General features: G+C 30.4%; 2 protein-coding genes across 2 annotated transcripts in view; one reads left to right on the top strand and one right to left on the bottom strand.

Annotated features, from left to right (window-relative positions):
• Nucleotides 1-9,418, bottom strand: part of LOC115881873 — a 33,768-nt gene extending 24,350 nt beyond the window's left edge. Inside the window, exons 1-4 of the mRNA XM_030899577.1 lie at nucleotides 9,353-9,418; nucleotides 9,225-9,283; nucleotides 7,494-9,142; nucleotides 7,303-7,371 (exon numbers count right to left, since the gene is read on the bottom strand). Coding sequence (XP_030755437.1) covers nucleotides 7,303-7,371; nucleotides 7,494-9,053 — 1,629 coding nt within the window. The 5' untranslated portion in view covers nucleotides 9,054-9,142; nucleotides 9,225-9,283; nucleotides 9,353-9,418. The remainder of the gene's footprint in view (nucleotides 1-7,302; nucleotides 7,372-7,493; nucleotides 9,143-9,224; nucleotides 9,284-9,352) is intronic.
• A 531-nt stretch (nucleotides 9,419-9,949) lies between these two features.
• LOC115881908 (lipase member H-like) lies at nucleotides 9,950-18,251 on the top strand. The gene is made up of 7 exons (XM_030899631.1): nucleotides 9,950-10,404; nucleotides 10,617-10,758; nucleotides 10,834-10,991; nucleotides 12,765-12,950; nucleotides 14,790-15,026; nucleotides 16,244-16,415; nucleotides 17,877-18,251. The coding sequence occupies exons 1-7, from the start codon at nucleotides 10,350-10,352 to the stop codon at nucleotides 17,995-17,997; spliced, it is 1,071 nt and encodes a 356-aa protein (XP_030755491.1). The 5' UTR covers nucleotides 9,950-10,349; the 3' UTR covers nucleotides 17,998-18,251.
• Nucleotides 18,252-18,769: the final 518 nt, after the last annotated feature.

The raw sequence follows: 18,769 nt of genomic DNA, 5'->3' as shown, positions 1-18,769 counted from the left end.
TTGGAAATTGAATAATGAGAAATATAATCTATGTCAATTATAAACTTGTGTATAGTGCTAATACTAAATTACAACAATTATTAGGTAATCCTAAAAATAAAACACTTCCACTAGAAAGGTCGGGTATTTATGAAATTTCATGTAAAGATTGTAACCATAAATGTGTTGGGCAAACTAGAAGATCAATATTAACTAGATTTAAAGAATATATAGCTCAGATAAGATATGGTAGACCAGATAAATTTTGCGTTGCTGAACATATTGTTGATAAAGAACATTGTATAGATATTAATAATTTAAAATTAGTTAAACAAGTCTGAAATTAGAGACAATTAGATGCATATGAGAGCATCAAAATTAATAAATGAAAAGATAGTATGAACAGAGATAGTGGCCCAATTCCTTGCAGTTCTCTGTTCCTACTGCTCGAGTTTCGGTCACTAATTCTTACGCTCGGTTGGTTTTGACTTGGCGCTTGGCTAGTTTTGCCACACCCCCTCGAACTAACTGAGCGAGTATATAAACGCTCAATTTGTAGATATTAGCTTTTCTCGGGTTCTTGTTATTACCGATTCTGAACCGTCCTAGAACTCTGCAGCGCATGCGCAAATGAAATAATGTCTACATATTTCCTTCTGCGCATACGCATCACAGTTCTAGGACGGTTCAGAATCGGTAATAACAAGAACCCGAACAAATCTATTAGTGTATCTTCTAATCCCTATTTCTTTTACCATTTTTGTGTTTCTTATAGAATTCTACATAAACTGCATTATTTTTTTGAGAGTACCTTTAGGGGTAGGTGCCCTGGAGGTCAAAGGGTTGAAAGTAACACGACAACAAATGCCTCAAAAATTGTCCCCCTTGATATGTAAATTGACGTATTTCTCGCCAAAATTTTATATTATCATCGGTAGAGGTACCCTAATATTAAATACTGTTCGTTTTCAAATTGTCACTCTGTACAAGTAAGACATGTTAAAATCTTTCGTTAAAATAACAGTATTTTGGCTACCGGAATGTCATTAGCAAATGAATTTGATAACAAAGTTTTTTTCTAAATGTACAAAATAAGTCTATTCCTTATGTTAAAAATGCATAAAAAGCCAAATTAACTGATTGTCTTAAGAACCATAGTCAGTTTTCTGGACGGTATTCCGTTTTAACCTAAGCGGTAAAAGGTTATGTGCAGACCGAGATTAAAACAATAAATACTTTTTTTATATAGACTAAACAAAATTGGCTGAAAATAATATTTACTGATCAAAGTTCACAGAATTAAAACATTTTTAATCCTGTAAACTTTGAATGATCTAAATACCGAGTACGGGGGTTGTATTTTATATTTTGCATATAGGCCATTCAAATAACAAAAATAGATACTCTGAACATATTATTCAAAAAAACGTGGTTCCAAATATTGAAAAATGTTAAATAAAATACTTTGTTGATTAAAATTCAATTTTACCTACGTATATGAAGCAATTATTAGAAATATACAGGGACTTCCCAAACAGGGAACTCCCAAAAAATATTAATTTGATATGTTTTTCAAAAAGTTTTAAAAATCATATTTTTGTCTTTCAATCATCTTTTGTTTGTCAATTCTTTTTGGTCACTTCCTGTTTCACCGGAAATGACGACTTTTGATTTTTAAATGGCACCCTCGGTATATTTTTACTTTATTCGATAGAAAATGACACTCTGAATAGAATGACATATCATATGTCAACTTCTGAGATTTTCGAATATGGTTTATTTGAAACTAAAACGTGCGGTTTATAACGACAGTTTGACTCGAAATACCAAGTGTATGGTACAAAATTATTCGTAAAGAAATTATATTTCCTCCAAATATGCTAATGAGCCACCCATATTCCATTTGAAAAACTTGAGATATGATTAAAAATATGATTTGGACATCTTTTAACCGGCCGCGGCCAGGACAAGACACAAAAAACATTAGACGATGAAATATATTTTTCATCAGCTCCTTGATTAAGAATTATTGTTTTTAACACAGCCATGGCACTCTAGATTTAAATTTAAAATACAATATGTTCTTAAGTCAAAATGTCAAAAGTTGACATATGATATGTCATTCTATTCAGAGTACTTCCTATCGAATAAAGTAAAAAGACATCGGCTATTGAAACGATGAATATGTTTTATACAAAACGGTCTGCGAGAAAATACGTGCTGTATACTAAAGTGTGATGTCCCTAAACAAATAAAATAATAGTTTTAATATGTGCTATTGTGTGCTTGTCCAGTTTTTCACAATTTTAATTCTGTAGGAATTCTACGTTTCAGACTTGAAAGACATATACAGTCGAAACGCCGTAGATAAAAATAAATTAATAAACAAAATCCAGTAACATCTTTACAACCCCAACCACCTAAAGACCAGGCTACAGAGCGGTCAAGGCCTTTGAAATGCTCCCAGCAAATATTAGGGCTGTAGGTAGCGATTACCACTTTAGGGGGTCGGTGTTGGAATTTTTATACGCACGCGGTTTTTACAGCTTTAACTTTGAATTTTAATTATGTCCTTTGTCTGAATATTGTTAAATTTTTATTATTGTTATATTTGTGTATTTATTACTATGTTTTAATGTTCTAAGGTAATATACTCTGTAATGGGATAATATACTCTGTTCTGTGACGTTGCTTTGTGATCGGGAAGATCATTTTGTAGGCAATAAAGTATTTGTATTTGTATTTGTAAAGCCAAGAATAAAAAGAAAAAAAATAAAGTAAAAATATACCGGGGGTGCCATTTAAAAATCAAGAGTTGTAGTCATTTCCGGTGAAACAGGAGGTGACCACAAACAATTGAATACGTGAATCAGTACTAATTTATGTCATATATTTACTAATATACCAAATCTCGTTTTTTATTTAAAAAAAAGGTTATAGGAGTGAGCCACTTTTGAGAGGCACCCGTTATATAAATGCCATAAAAAATAATTTCAGAAAATGTCAGACCATCGACAATGAATTCAATACCCTATGGATTCACAATATACATATTTTAAAATAAATTGATTTTCTATTTTATAGAAAAAAAATGTTTTAGGCAGTTAGGTTGCAGTTGAAAAAGTTCAGTTCTTGAAACTGACAATTTTTTTTATTATTATATACGGGAAAGTAAAGAAAAATATTGTAATATGAGATTTATCTTGTTTTATGTATATCTAGCAAAATAAAACACTAAATCACCACAACTACTTTATGTATATCTTATGTATATCACTAATTTATGTATATCTAATAAAAATATATGTGTTTTTTTAATTTACGCCATGTTAGTTATCCTGCGATGTATACCAAAATTATTTTTTTCCATATATTCTTTTATATACGTATATTTATAATAATTCAATAACAATAATTGTGTTCCTATTTGTTTCAAACTTTTTGGCACACACTGTAAACATAATTTATAAACTGAGTTGGTAGCAAATGTTGAATTTCTTATTTGTTTTGAGGTATTTTTTTCCTTCACTTATTTACATATTTACGTGTATAATGCCGCTGCTAATTGTTTATTTTAGGTACCAGTATAAAATAAATTACTTTTGTTCATTTAAAAATGTGCTAAATAACGTTATTAGATTAGTTTCAGTTAACCTGAAAATTTACAAATTTATGTCAAACCAACTTTTTTTGTAACTTATGTCATTGGGCATGAATACTTATACCTACATATATTGTAGTACATATTGTTGGTATTGTTGCAATTTAAAGAATTTATACAGGGTGTCCGAATATTTCGTGGACATAGACCTACAATACTACATATTTATGGAATCAAAATAAGTTCATTGGACATAACTTATCCCGTTATACCGATTTGAATGTGATTTTGAGTGTCTATATTTTGCTAACTGCTTTAACATTTGACCATAGATAAATGAAACAAGTTTAGATTGGAAAGTGCCAATAAGGACAATGTAAACACTATTTGGCGCTATTCTTGCAACGGTCGCGACCCAAAACTTTTGAAAATTTCGGAGCGGTTCGGCTTTTTCCGGAATTATATCGCCAAATATTGTTTATTCAAATTTATTAATATTTTCGTTTAATTTTATAAATAAAATACAGTGTGTTGCATACAAGAAACTTTATTTTATATAAGGACGCATGTATGAAATACCTACGAAACATTGGAAACCGACGGCGACGTTATGCCACGATCCACGATGGTTTTTGCAGTTCACAGTTCACAGCACAGCTTTTTAAGTTTTTAATGCCACTTTTTCACAATTATCACCAGTTGGAGTAAATAAAACTTGAATTAAACTCACAAGATAGCAATAATTATTTTGAAAATGGACGCTATAAACACTTTTCGGAATTTCTTTAATGAGAGCGGTTTAGATTTTGAAAGATTGTTATGATTTTTGAAGATTCTGACTTTGACAAGAGAAAATTATTTCTGTTTTTGTTTGCCGTTGTTCTTAGCGACCGCCAGGGGCGGGAAAGTGAAATAGCAAAAGCGGTTCCACCGTTTCCACGGAAATCTCAAATAAAATAGTTCCCCTAGCCACTAGGTTGTAGTGCAATTAATTTTTAGGTAAAGTCCCTAGATATATAAAGTACCGCAATTGGTTTGTTCAATGTTATTGGCGCCAAAATGGCGGATTTTTGGGGTATTTCTGGAAAAAATGTAGTGGTAGGACTGTTTAAGTGTCACATTTGTCTTGCCGGCCTTCAAATTTAAGTTTGTAGCTTATTCATAGTTCCAGAGACTTGCGTTTTCATGCTTATTTGTCAAAACTAACTACAGCATAACTGGTATAATAGGGAAAGTTTACTTATGGTATAGGTATCCCGTTCTCATCAACAAAGTTTTTCCAATTGTTTCGACTGAATTAAGTACTAAAATGCTAAATGTTATTCCAACTTTATTTCTTCTTACCTATTAACTTACTTCTGTTGGCGTACTTTGCGCTAAAAGGTAACATAATTAAATGCTAATACAAATGAAAAACACATATACGGAAACCATTCGTTTATAACCTCTTAACATAATATATAGGCCTAAAAAATTAAATTTATGAAATTGAATATTAATATACCACCTGATATTACGTTAAAATGAAGGTAAACTGTAGATAATAAACGTAATTCTATTACAATTAATAAATATTTTATTTTACGGCTTGCCTGTCAATGTTGGTCGGCCATATTGGCGCCGGACCGACCAGCTGCTTAAAAAGCCGAAACAGCGAAATGTTGGCCTCCTTTTTAAATTTGCCGCTAGTTTTGGCGCCAATATGGCGGTAATTGCGGTACTTTATATATCTAGGGACTTTATTTTTAGGTTAAGAAGTTGCTACTAGTTATTGCCAGATGGCGTTAAATCAGAATTTTTTTGTAGTTTCCATAGTTTCCAACGGCCATTGTCATATTATTGTCAAATTCTCAAAAAATATTGTCGTTGTCATAGCGCCAATTTGGCGCCAATCATAATATTATCAAATAACTGATTATCAAAATGTTTTTCGAACTATAATTTGTTATATGTGTTTTAATTAGACAATTCCTTTTGTTTGTGGCCCTAAAAATATAATGTAAGTCTTTTATTTTTGCCATCATGTAAGTACCTATTTCTATATTTACTCCGTTTACAAAACTTTGGGCGTATTACGCGTTGGTCTTGTTTTATTATAATAAACGATGTTTAGATATTTGACTTATAAATAAAAACTTTAAATAATAAATAATATTTCACATGTTTGGCTTTAATTTTATTTAATAATTGTATAAATTATACTGTTAAATTTTTTTACACATCACAACGATACTTGTTATTAGTATTGTTCAATTTGTGTAAAAAATAAATGTAATAATCAAATTTAATTATTTTAGAGTAAAATTCAATAAATACGCTCATTTAAAAAGCCCGCGCTTCGATCCATTTAAAACAAGCTCTACTCAATAGATGGCGCCACTTCTGTAGGACCATTTTTCAGTATGGCAGAGTCCATTCTCTTTCTAGCTAGGTATATTCTTTGGCGACCGCTATAGCAGCGTCAGATCGCGTATAACGGACGCGATCCAAAATAATTTTGCGACCTAAATTTTTTACAGACTTTCCAATCTAAACTTGTTGCATTTATCTATGCATTTGACTATCACAAAATCAAGAAAAAGTACGGGAAGGGTGAAAACTACCCCCACTCCGACATAAAATTTAGTATAAATATTTTCCAACTCAACCGACGACCTATTTTTTTTTCGTAAAATGGCCCTTCTATTATTTATTACATTGCTTGTCTCTTGTGAAAAAACGCCACCTCGCTTAGTTCCTGAGAAAAAAAATATTTTTTCGAAGCTGACTTCCAAAAAATGTATTTTGTAACATGAAGCAATGGAAGCTTATAAAATCTATTCTGCTCTAATAATCTAGTTGGCGAAAATAGGGAATTTTATGTTAGTATCACAAATTATATTTGACAATAAGCTTCATAAAAGGCTGAAAAAAATAACAATTTTTAAAAATAATTAACGTTCAGCTTTATTTTTGATTGATGCCCTCTAAGGGAAAAACGAAACAATTATTTTGTTAAAAGGCAAATTATGTGTAATTAACTTATTTTGATTAAAAAAATACGTAGTTGTTCTATGGCCACGAAATATTGAAACTCTCTGTATATTCTGTAGGCCTGCTTTGGAAAAATTAATCCTCCAAAAAATGTTTTCTCAAAAACTATGCGATGTGGCGTTTTTTAACAAGAGACAAAAAATGTTGTAAATACTAGAGGGACCATTTTACGAAAATAAAATCTGTCGGTGGAGTTGGAAAACATTTATACTAAAATTTATGTAGGAGTGTAATTTGCACCCTTCCCGTACTTTTCTGATTTTCCTGAAAGTCAAACGTTAAAGCCCTTAGCAAAACATCAGAATAACGGTTCTTAAAATATCTGAAAAAATGTGTTTATTTTTTTTTAAATTTGATGCCCTCTAGCGGACAAACGAAGAACTTTCGTATAGAGGTAAATTGTCTTCAATGAACTCGATTCCAGAAATTTGTAATAGTTCTATGTCCACGGAATATTGGGACACCCATTATATATTATATACCATAAAGTAATAATAATATAAATAGTATAAAACTAATATCTATTAATAATTCGAATAAACTAAGAATAAATATACCTTCCTGTAAAGTAGTTATTGTTTTTTAATAATTAATATATTGGGTTTGCCAATTTAGATTAATACCAATTATTAACAATCTGTCATAAACATTTTAAAATTTTATACATATAAATTACTGACCATACATACTTTTAATGTAGTGCAAGATGTCCTAGTACTCTCCTCATTTTGATTATTGCCATTTATTAATGGAGTGCTCTGTAATAAATAACTCGAATCAATAATTTTAAATCTATTATTTTCAATCTCTTGTGTTAGAAACAAAAAAATAATGAAAAAAAGAAATTCTATATATTCCTATTAAATTGTTATTTTCTTACCATATAGTATAAACTATTTCGATGGTTTCCATTTGTCTCTGAATTTATCTTTGATTGTAGAGGCTCAGCATATATAGGTTCATTTACCATATCCACAAAAAAAGAGGAGCTGGGCTGACTAACTCTTTCATATGCCCCGTTGCCACATGCAAATGAGTTAAAACAATTAAATTCACCAAGAAGTGAATTCTGTTGAGTATCATTGTCACTAGAATTTAATGACATTTGATGAGTCCCAGGGAGCTTTGGCAATTCTCTAGACTTGCTTTGAAACAATAAGCTATCATCACTATCTTCCCCAGATGTGGTTGAAACATCTATTTTTTGACGATTTTTTGATCTTAGTTTATTATTTTTCAATGCTGTTTCCAACTTATTAAGCATATATTTTGCATCACCCTTCTTTCCACTTTTTCCCTCCTTTGTTCTATCTGTGTCTTGAGCTAAATGTAAAAATGATGAATTCTTTTGTAAGCTATTCGTTATAACTTCAATCGGATGTTTAAATATCCTTGGAGGCTTTTTAGGAGCAGGCCCTCCAGGGAGTGGTTTGCTAAGAGCTAATTTTAAAGTATCTGTTAAATCACCATGTGAGTCTTGTAATATTTGTTTCAGTGAATCAATAAATTCCTTTTTGTTAGAGTCTGTCAATTGCAGTGTGCTTTTTGAATAAATATTATCAATTGAATGTAAATGTGATTTGGTATCAGATGTGGAAATATTTGAATTTTGATGGCGTAATGCTTTAGGTATAGGCTCTGTATACAAAAGAGACAAATCAACATCATTTAATAAAGCTTCTTCTTTGCCATTTATATTTTTATAACTGTTTTCCTTTCCATTTGTTTTAGTGTTAGTGATATGAGATTTCTTTAATACTTCAGAGTTTTTAATATAATTTTCTGATGAAGATACTCTGCTATCAAATTTACTTCTAATGTAGTGAAAATCATGGGAACTTTTAGATTTTATTAAGGAAGGTCTTTTAGAAGCTGGTGTAATACTTCTTATATTAGATTTTTCAGTCTTATAGTCTTGTTTAGTAATATTCAAATTATTATCTAAGCTGCTATTTGTACAATTTAAAAAGTCTTTTTTGGACAGTCCTAAGTTATTGCAAATATCTAAATTACCATTAGTTTCAATACTAATATGCTTGTCTATGCTTTTATCCGCTTTCTCCGAGCTCTTTGCACTATTAAATTGTTTAATTTTTGTTTCAAATAGTTTATTTGTAGTACAATCATTTTTCTTAACTGTAAATCCATTTTCCAAATTCTTGTCCACTCGAAAAGCAGGCGTCCGTTTTATATTTCTTTTAGAAGGATCAGACAATTGTCGACTCAAAGATTGATGTACAGGTCGACTGGATCCAGCTATATTCTGTAAATTTGTATATGGAATTTCTTTCAGTTTTTTGCTTTCAGTTAGGGATGAATTGACTAAGTTATTACTAGCTGGTTTAGTTTTGCAAGAATACTGCTCATTTTTGTTATTTATATTTTCAAATTTGCTTTTAATTGATTTGACTCTATTGCTATTTTGAGGAGGTTTATACATTATAAATTATGGCAAGCAATGGCTTTAAAATATTACATGTTCTCTATTAGGCGGAAGTATGTCGGCAAAGCAACAAGTTGTTTGTTAAGCTGTAAATAAAAACAGAAGTTATTTACTTTCAAAAAAAGCACACTAAGCTTCTATTCAAACATTGATTAAAAGCAAACTTACCATTTTCAATAGCGGGTTTAATCCTTGTTTGCTTGAGTGGTTGGATTAATCACACTATTCTACGATCAAAAAAATTTAAATTATAGCAGTTATTAGATAAACAATAAAATAAACGGCCAGCTTCTTACTGGAATCGTAGTTGTTCTCATTTCTTATTATTTTGACGTTTCTGTTCCTGGGTTAGTAACCTTGAATTCAAATAAACTACTTGGATCTGTAAAAAAGACCTAATCCGAGTTTGTATGTTAAGTTGCCTATAGTTTACTCATTTTTTAGAAAAGCTTAATTTAAAGCTGAGGAATAAATTAATAATGTATTTTAGTATGAATGTCTAATAATATGCATAATTACTATTATTGTGTTTAGAAGAAAATTATTCATTAATATTTAGATATTTTCAGTATTTCGTGTAAGCTGATAAATGGAAATTACCTTTTTAATTTTATATTCTGGGCACTTTCTTCAACATACAGTTACATGTCATTATTTGAATTTTGATATCCATTGCATTAAGGTGTCTAATATTTCAATAATAATCTTGAATTCTATTTTCTTTTTCTAAACCGTTTTATTTTGTAGAGGATGTTAAATTATATACAATAATTTTAATTTTTTTTATTAATTACCCTAATCGCAATTTTCCAATTCTGTTTGATAATAAAAGACATAATTATACCATTTTCTTAATAATTTAAATCTTTAGAGTCTAGGAGTCTTAAGGCCTCTTTTTAACTTTATTTTCGCGGTAGTGTTTAACTTCAGGTTTTTAAGATATTCATGAAGATGTTTGATTAGTTTTTGGTACTTTATTCTGTATTTCAAATAACAACTAGGTGATACCTACAACTCGAATATTCCTTTTCGAGGAAAAAGTGTAAATTCTGCAAATCAGCAAAACTTTCTTTTTTCCATCCGGAAAAACAGAGTACCTACCTACAAGTTTTATTAATGTACTATCGCACCGCATTTGTAGTCTGAAAGCAGAATTAAATGAACGGTTTAGGCATTTGTTCACCATTTTTAAACATACATTTGTATAGACGCTGTGTGGATTCTTTTAAGAGCTAGTGGAGAAATATATTAAACATATTCACAGATTTGTAGTTACAATACTTTTTGAAAAAGATGCAGTATATACAATCTATTAAATTGATAATTATTGTATATGTAACAATTGGCGGTAAGTAATTTTTTCCATATTTTTGCACTGCTAAATATAAGAGTTAAAGTTTTATATTTTATATCTGATGTATACTTTTATAAACAATTTCTTAATTTCATTTTTCGTTAGTTTATGATTGTTGGTTTATAATTGTTTGTGTATGTTTTTCCGCTGTTATTTCTTATTCTCTTCTTTTTCTTTGTTGTAATCCATATTAAATTCTTTTTTAGGATATGCTCAAATTACATTACCTGGTGAACCAGTAAAAGACGCGTTATTTTTACATGGATTTGTTCAGAGCAATAATACTTTAAGAGATTGTGTATTTAGACCTGCAAACGCCAAAGATATGTGTCCTGATCCAGATATAAGGTTTAGTGTTATTAATTGTTACTAAAATTAATAATTAAATTCTATCTTTACACATTGTATTTATTCTATTTACAGATATATTTTATATACCAATGGAAAAAAAGAAGTAGTGGACCAGACCCAATCGGATTGGTTAAGGCAAAGTATTTGGGACCCTCTCAAAGAGAATATGTTTCTGATTCATGGATATGCTGGTGGAGATGATACATTACCTATAAATGTATTAAGGGATGGTAAGATCATTATTTTTTAGCTATAAAGAAAACTTATTAATTTGTGGCTTTTTTATATTATCGAATCTAGATCATATTAAAATTTTGCCACAATAATAGTAATCATCTGTGTGTCCATGATGTAAAATGTGTTTAATTTTTTTAAACTTTGATGGTCTTTAACGGATAAACGAAGCACTTTTGTATAGATATAAATTGTGTCCAATTAACTTATTTTAATTCAGAAAATACATAGTTCAATGGACAAGGAATATAGGGACACCCTGTATACTGTATTATTAACTATGTAGGTAATGTTATTGAGGGATGTTAATAATTAAAGATCAAAATTTTTGTTTTATAATTTTTATTCTTTTTATTTCTTATTCTCTTTTTTCTTCTTTGTAATCCATATTAAATGCTTTTTTAGGAAATGCTCAAATTACGTTACCTGGTGAACCAGTAAAATACGCGTTATTTTTACATGGCTTTGTATACTTATTATTTAACTTAATTAAACTATAGTCTGTCCTGTGAGAGAGTAAATCTTCATAACAAAAAAAAAATAATCAGAATATCGGACAACAACTGTCTCTGTCATGATATATATTTTTTAACAGAATAATATATATTTGGTGATTTATTAAGTATGTCTGAATTGACAAGACCATCTGTTTTTTTTACTAGTGCTTACACATGGAATGATCGTCTATGCCTCGAACCTGGTCTATACCAGGTGCGTCTTAAAAATGGCTCACCTCTATAACTTTTTTATTTTTTCAGATAAAACAACGAGATTTGGTATGTTTTTGATATGTTTCTATTTTTGATATGTTTAGTATGACATAAATTAGGATTGACTGACATATTCAGTTGTTTCGGTTTCACCGGAAATGAATACAACTTTTGGTTTTTAAATGGCACTCTCGGTATCTTTACTTTATTCGATAGAAAATGACACTCTGGTTGGTTTACCTCAAATGGTTTATTTGAAATTGTAACATGCGGTTCATAACGACAATTTGAGTCGAAATACCAAGTGTTTGGTATCAAATTATTCGTTAATTTTTTTTTCCAAATATGGATGAGCCACACTTGTTTTCATTTGAAAAAGTTGAGATATTATTAAAAATACGATTTAGGCATCATTTAATCGGCCAGGACAAGACACTAAAACATTAGACGATCAAGGCTATATTTCGAAGGCTCCTTGTTTAAAAAATAGTGTTTTTAACACAGCCATGGCACTCTAGGTTAAAATTTAAAATACAATTTGTTTTTGAGCGAATATGTCAAAAGTTGACATATATGATATGTCATTCTATTCAGAGTGTCATTTTCTATCGAAATAAAGTAAAAAATACTAAGGGTGCCATTTAAACATCAGAAGTTAAAGTAATTTCCGGTGAAACAGGAAGTGACCGAAAACAATTGAATACGTCAATCAATCCTAATTTATGTCATATACTAACATACCAAATCTCATTTTTTTTATCTGAAAAAATAAAAAATTATAGGGGTGAGTTTTTTGAGACGCATCTGGTATAGAAGACAGGCTTATATACAGAAGTTGTAGCTAGTAACTGGTTACACTCATTATATTATTCTTTTTAATTGTCGATGTCAAAGCCCGCTTGGAAATAAACTTCTTTCAGCTAGCGGTTTCTTTAAAAAAATCTGAGAATTTTCAGTTCAAAATTAAAATAAGTTCTCACTATGCATCTGGGAATGGTTATTTGTTTTTATCGGCAATTTGCTTGAAGTAACTTTTTAACAATTTCTTTTATCTTAAAGCTTATATTCAAAATGGTTCGTATAACGTTTGGATGGTCGACTGGGGCGCATTGGGTGAAACTCCATGTTATAGAGCGGCAGTACATAATATGAGAGCTGTAGGTCGGTGTACAGGCGAATTTATATCTTCCATGAGAAGTGCGGGTTTGCCCACTGACAGGCTAACATGCGTTGGACATTCACTAGGTAATGTATCTAATATTATATTAATTAGACACAGCATAATCTAATAAATATGTTTATTTATAAAAAATGTCACTGACGACTATCTTTTAATTTTGAAAGGCAAGTAGGGACGTATCATCAACTTTGCCGTTATTGCTGGACAAGTGAAAATGGCGGTGCTGCCAAAGGATTACCCAGAGGCTGCACTGACCACCAACCAGCAACGGGTCAAGAAGAGGCGATATTGGGCGAAGTAGCAGCGAGCGGATTGCAACACAACGATCTACAAAATGTGGGTTAGCTGTGATTGCGGGGATACATTTTCGGCTGAATATGCTCCTCATAGATTATGCATCTCCAGAATCGGCGGATTGGTTCGTGGAAACGGCACCTAAGCTTAAGAATTGGTAGTAGTGACACTGGTTGTAGTGAAGCAAGAAAACATCCCTAAAGAGGCGACCATCACGGTGTCTTTCTGCCCAGGAGCAAAGGGAAAGACACCATCTACCTGATGAGCCTTTATACAGGCTCAGAACTCCAATGTAAAGACACCGAGTTGGCGAGTCATCAACTCGAGGGAGGGTAGACATGGCTAGGCCTTCATAATAGGAATTGACCTCAAATCCAAGGAGGCAATAGAGAAAGAGAGATATATCCGGTATCAGCTCTAAGGAGAGAGGTTACCAAGTTAAAGAGGCTGAGAAAATGGAGACAGATCGTCGAGCCTCCACCTGATGGGTACCTTACCCGGCCCAGACAAGTTCTTCGACTGTGAAGGGCACGGTTGGAAACCTCAATTGTGGAAGGGTGTATACTGTAGGGGACAGATGTCCACTCCTCGGAGGAAGAACATCTCTTGTTAGAGGAGGATGAGAAATACCTTGTCCCCCCATTAACAGGGAAATCTCATGTATGATAAGGTACACTCAGAGTAGGAGTCATGATGAGTTATAGACGAAAGATATAGTATATAGACTGTATGATGAGTTACAACTATGGTTACAACTCAAGAAAGGAGGACAGGATAGATCGATATAGATAGGGCAGTTAACAAGGAAAAATAATAATTCAATATTAGTAATAGCCTTGTTTATAATCAAGGGTAATAATAGTTTAATGTGTCATTACAACATTATTATCGAATTTTTCAGAAGCGGTTTGCACTAGCAAATTAAAATTTAATATATTGATACCGTTGATGGCAATAACCCAGTCAAGTTTTTAGATTGCATGCTTCATTTATATATATATATATATATATATATATATATATATATATATATATATATATATATATATATATATATATATATATATATATATATATATATATATATATATATATATATATATATATATATATATATATATATATATATATATATATATATATATATATATATATATATATATATATATAAGACACATAGAAAAAATATTTAGGGTTTCCTAACAGTGAAAGGAAGTTCAATATCGTCGTCGATAACAAATATGGTAAATATTACAAATGAAGAAAAAGAAAAGTAGTAAATGTATATATATATATATATATATATATATATATATATATATATATATATATATATATATATATATATATATATATATATATATATATATATATATATATATATATATATATATATATATATATATATATATATATATATATATATATATATATATATATATATATATATATATATATATATATATATATACATTTTATTACTTTTCTTTTTTCTTCTTCATTTGTAATATTTTACCATATTTGTTATCGACGACGATATTGAACTTCCTTTCACTGTTAGGAAACCCTAAATCTTTTTTCTACATATAGTTTAGTCTGGTTATTTACAGGTTCCCATGTTTGCGGCTTAATATCGAAATACGTTCTGTTTCGAATGCATCGGATCATAGCTCTGGATCCAGCTAGACCCCTGATCACGCCCCAAGTTAAACTGAATATTGGAGACGCTGGAGCTGTCCATGTTCTGCACACCAATGCTGGCCATTATGGTGAAGGTGGACGAGGAGGTCACGTGGACTTTTGTATAAACGGAGGCAGAATTCAACCTTATTGCGAAAGTGGCGAAAGTAAGCAACTTAAAATGGAATTTTTATAAAATATCACTTTTAGCAAAAGGAACTCAATTTAAAATAAACACGTTAAAAAAGGAGAAAAAAATAAAGCTTGTAGCTGCTTCATAGTCATATCTATAATAAGTATCTACGTATTTGAAGTAGCAGTTGTGTTCAAAGGGGGCCTGCCTGTGTTTAAAATCTCTGATTAGCAATGAAAAGGAAATCCCTACCTCCTATTTGGCAACAGTGCAGGTGCTAATACCATGGAGGTAAAATCTACCCGCGATCCGCGATGAGCAATGCTGGTACAAAACAAGCGGTGAAACTTCCATTGATGCGGGTGATGCGTCGCATCCCTTCAAAAAATAAATTAAAATTGTCAGTAAATTTATTCAAGTAACTAAATTATATAGATAACGCCTAATACGTACGCTAAACGCTAAAAATAAAAATACTCGATTACGTCTCCCGTTCGCTGTTTTCTTCAGTGGGTGATGCGGTTTTTTAAACACATCTCGTTCGCTAAAAATATCGTCGTATAATAATATAGTATGACGCATTTTACAACAACAAACAAACAAAATATATTATTTTTATTTAATATTCATAGAAACATTTTGTTTTATTTTTATCTGTAGAATCATCCACCAAAGTTAGATACACTATTTTCTTGACACCCTGTATATACCTACGAAGCTACAGATCTATACAGCAGTGTACAGTGACGGAAGGAACGATTTTGACAAAAACACTTATGAAATGATAGAAAGAAAAAAAATAATTAGACAAATAAATAGCACTAGCGCATTCTGGCAAATTCATTTAATTAGTAAACAAAAGCTACAGAATTGCTACAGGCTTTTGTTGAATCCGTATCAAGTAGCATTTTACAAAAAAAATATATTATGTTTTGTAGCCTTCTATTTTATTGGATAAATACGTGTGTCTATTATAAACTTGCTCTGTCGCTCTTTCTTATCTTTATATTCGATTTAATAGTTTATAGAATTACAGAGAAAGGATAAAATTAGGACAACAATACTACAACAATGTTATGTCATTATGTAGTCATTATGTAGTCATAATACATAACTATTATAAGCAATATTATTTAAAAAAAAACAGTTTCAATATTTCATAATTAGATATAATTTAAATTTAATTACAATTAAATGACTATTTCTCTAACTTAAACCAATAATGTTTTATGTTTTATTTTTTAATTTCAGTTGATGCTCAGTTATGCAGTCATATTTGGTCCGTGTGTTACATGGCTGAGAGTTTAGTGCCACAAATGAGAAAAAGGGCAGAACCGTGTTCCAGACGATGTCCATCTGGGCCACGTCCTGGACTTGGTAGGATAGGTATTCCGATAATAATGGGACAAGACACACCTCTTACGTGAGTTGTTTAGGCTATTTATTTTTACTGTATATTTTTTCCTTAGGTATCCTTTACTAGAGAAAAGTATAGTAATTAAAATAGCATATAATTTATACAGGGTGTTCCAGAAATAAATGCAATTATTTTAAGGGGTGGTAGATCTCGATAAAAGAAACATATTTTCCCTTTATTGTTTTTTAAATAAGTCCAAAATAACGGAATTATTTGACTTTGAGAATTTCCAAAAAAAAATATTTTTTGCTAAAATTTTGATAACCACTGGATCTTTTCTGGATTTTCTTTCTTGTAAATTTAATTTACTACCTATGTTGCCATCTTACTAAGAAATTAGTTTTTTTAAATAAAAACTAAAAAAAATTCCAAAATTTTTTTCAAAAGATTCCGAATTTTCAAAATTTTTTTTATTCGCGAAAAAAACCTCATAGGTGTGTTTCTGGGGTTGAACTATACTACCAGTTAAAATATTTGCACTTATTTCTGGGACACCCTGTATAGGTATTTACTATACTCTACTATTTAAATATGCATATACTATTAATCTACCGTATGATCAAAAAAGACGGTCTCAAAGACGGCTGGAAAGACGACCGATGATAATTTTGGCGAGGTCAATCTCTAGACATAATTTATTAAAAATTGACATAAAACTTGGCACTAAAAATTGGCACTAATTATAGAAAGATTAAAAAGGATAGGACGTTTCCAGACACACAAATAATGTATTTCCAAAAAAATATTTTTTTTCCAATCTTAAACTACAACATTTAAAATAATTTTTACTCTGTATAAAATACATGACAACCTTTGGATAGTATGGTATTTTCTGTAAATGATTTTATTAGGAAACTTAGTTAATTTTACATTTTCTATATCTACATACCCCAAAATAATATTACGGGGGCTATAAAGAATAACTAAAACGGCGTCCAAAAAAGTTGCCTTGGAAATGATGATTGAAGACATCTTTCATATAATTTTACATAAAAGCAAAATGACAGCGATCCTTATTTTGAAACCATCTCTGACATCGTTTTTTTTTCAATTTTATTTTATCTACCATGAATAAATTATGAATATATATTATTATGAATAAAAGTTAAAGAATCATATTGAAATATAAAAATTAAATCAACCAAACCAAACCGCAAATTGCTCCGTCCACTCATTTTATTGGCTACTTGCAAATTTGTCGATTTTTTATTGATGGGACGAGTCGTCTAATTTTTTACGAAAAACATGGAGAGAATATCGTTTCCCCTCTCACGGATACCCCGTAGCTACAGAACGGATAGACGTACTGTACTGTAGTTGTGAAGACTATATTATCTTATCATTGATATGGTTTCTTTTCTGCAAACCTTAACTGTTTAACATTGAACTTATATTAGGCTTTTAAAAGCCTAAAAACAGATTTTAGAAATATTCTAGTTTCTAAAAAGATTCTATTTTGTGTTTTAGTGCCACTGGATCCTATTGTGTTTATGACAATTATACACCGTATTGTCCAAGAAAGGCTGGAGACATTGGTGATGTAAGATGTTGCCTGAAAGCGCCAGAAATTGAAAATGCTACGGGTTGATAATCCGCTTACGTGATAGCCGCCAATTTATTAATTATCGAATTGCAGTCTTTAATATGTGTAATTTATTTATTTATTTTTTAATATGCAAACTGGGAAGGGAAGTAAATCACAAAACAAAAGTCTATGTACTTACCCTAGAATTTTGTAAATGGACCAATTTACCGCCAGGGAAAGGTTTATTTATGTAATGTTTTCAATATATAGATATATTTTTAAGTGAAGGTGTCCAATAAATAGTCTAATTAATTCGACAATTAATTTAATACATTATTACCTTTCTACAATTATAAGAAAATATGGGCCGAAACCTTAGCCAAATAATAGAGAGTGAACTTGCATGAAAATAAATGCACTGTTCTTAACATTGGAGTGATTGTATGCACAAAACCTATCCCTAAATGAAACAATTTTAAGGCAGTAGAACAACTGGAGGATCGGGGAATATCAAATATTGCCAAGAAAGAAAATTATCTTCTTTACTTCATTAAAAGAGTAATTGAAGACATCTCTCTGTCCAAACCAAAGATAGATTATGGTCAAATATATAAAGTCCCTGTTTTCAGAATTTTATAAAAGTATAAATAGTTTATTACAAATATACTTAAGTTATGAAATTACCTGAAACTTAAGTGGAACTAATATGGAAACGAATATGTATTTGAATCCTACAAAAAGCACGAATCCGAGTAATGAGTTTGTAGTTTAACCTCTTTGGGGTAAAATCGATATATGAGAGTCGATTACTCGAATAAGTATTCGGTTTCAGATG

This window comes from Sitophilus oryzae, unplaced genomic scaffold (assembly GCF_002938485.1).
Source record: "Sitophilus oryzae breed Bouriz unplaced genomic scaffold, Soryzae_2.0 scaffold_1744_pilon_pilon, whole genome shotgun sequence".
In the NCBI taxonomy this organism is placed as follows: domain Eukaryota; kingdom Metazoa; phylum Arthropoda; class Insecta; order Coleoptera; family Curculionidae; genus Sitophilus; species Sitophilus oryzae.
The sequence above is the reverse complement of the archived record's forward strand: the minus strand, read 5'-3'. Positions and strand labels throughout refer to the sequence as shown.

Excerpts from the sequence above, each read along its gene's own strand:
- LOC115881908 (XM_030899631.1), top strand. The coding sequence starts at position 10,350 with ATGCAGTATATACAATCTATTAAATTGATAATTATTGTATATGTAACA. Across the intron at positions 10,759-10,833 it reads TGTCCTGATCCAGATATAAG|ATATATTTTATATACCAATG; the intron begins GTTTAGTGTTAT and ends TTCTATTTACAG. Across the intron at positions 12,951-14,789 it reads ATGCGTTGGACATTCACTAG|GTTCCCATGTTTGCGGCTTA; the intron begins GTAATGTATCTA and ends GGTTATTTACAG.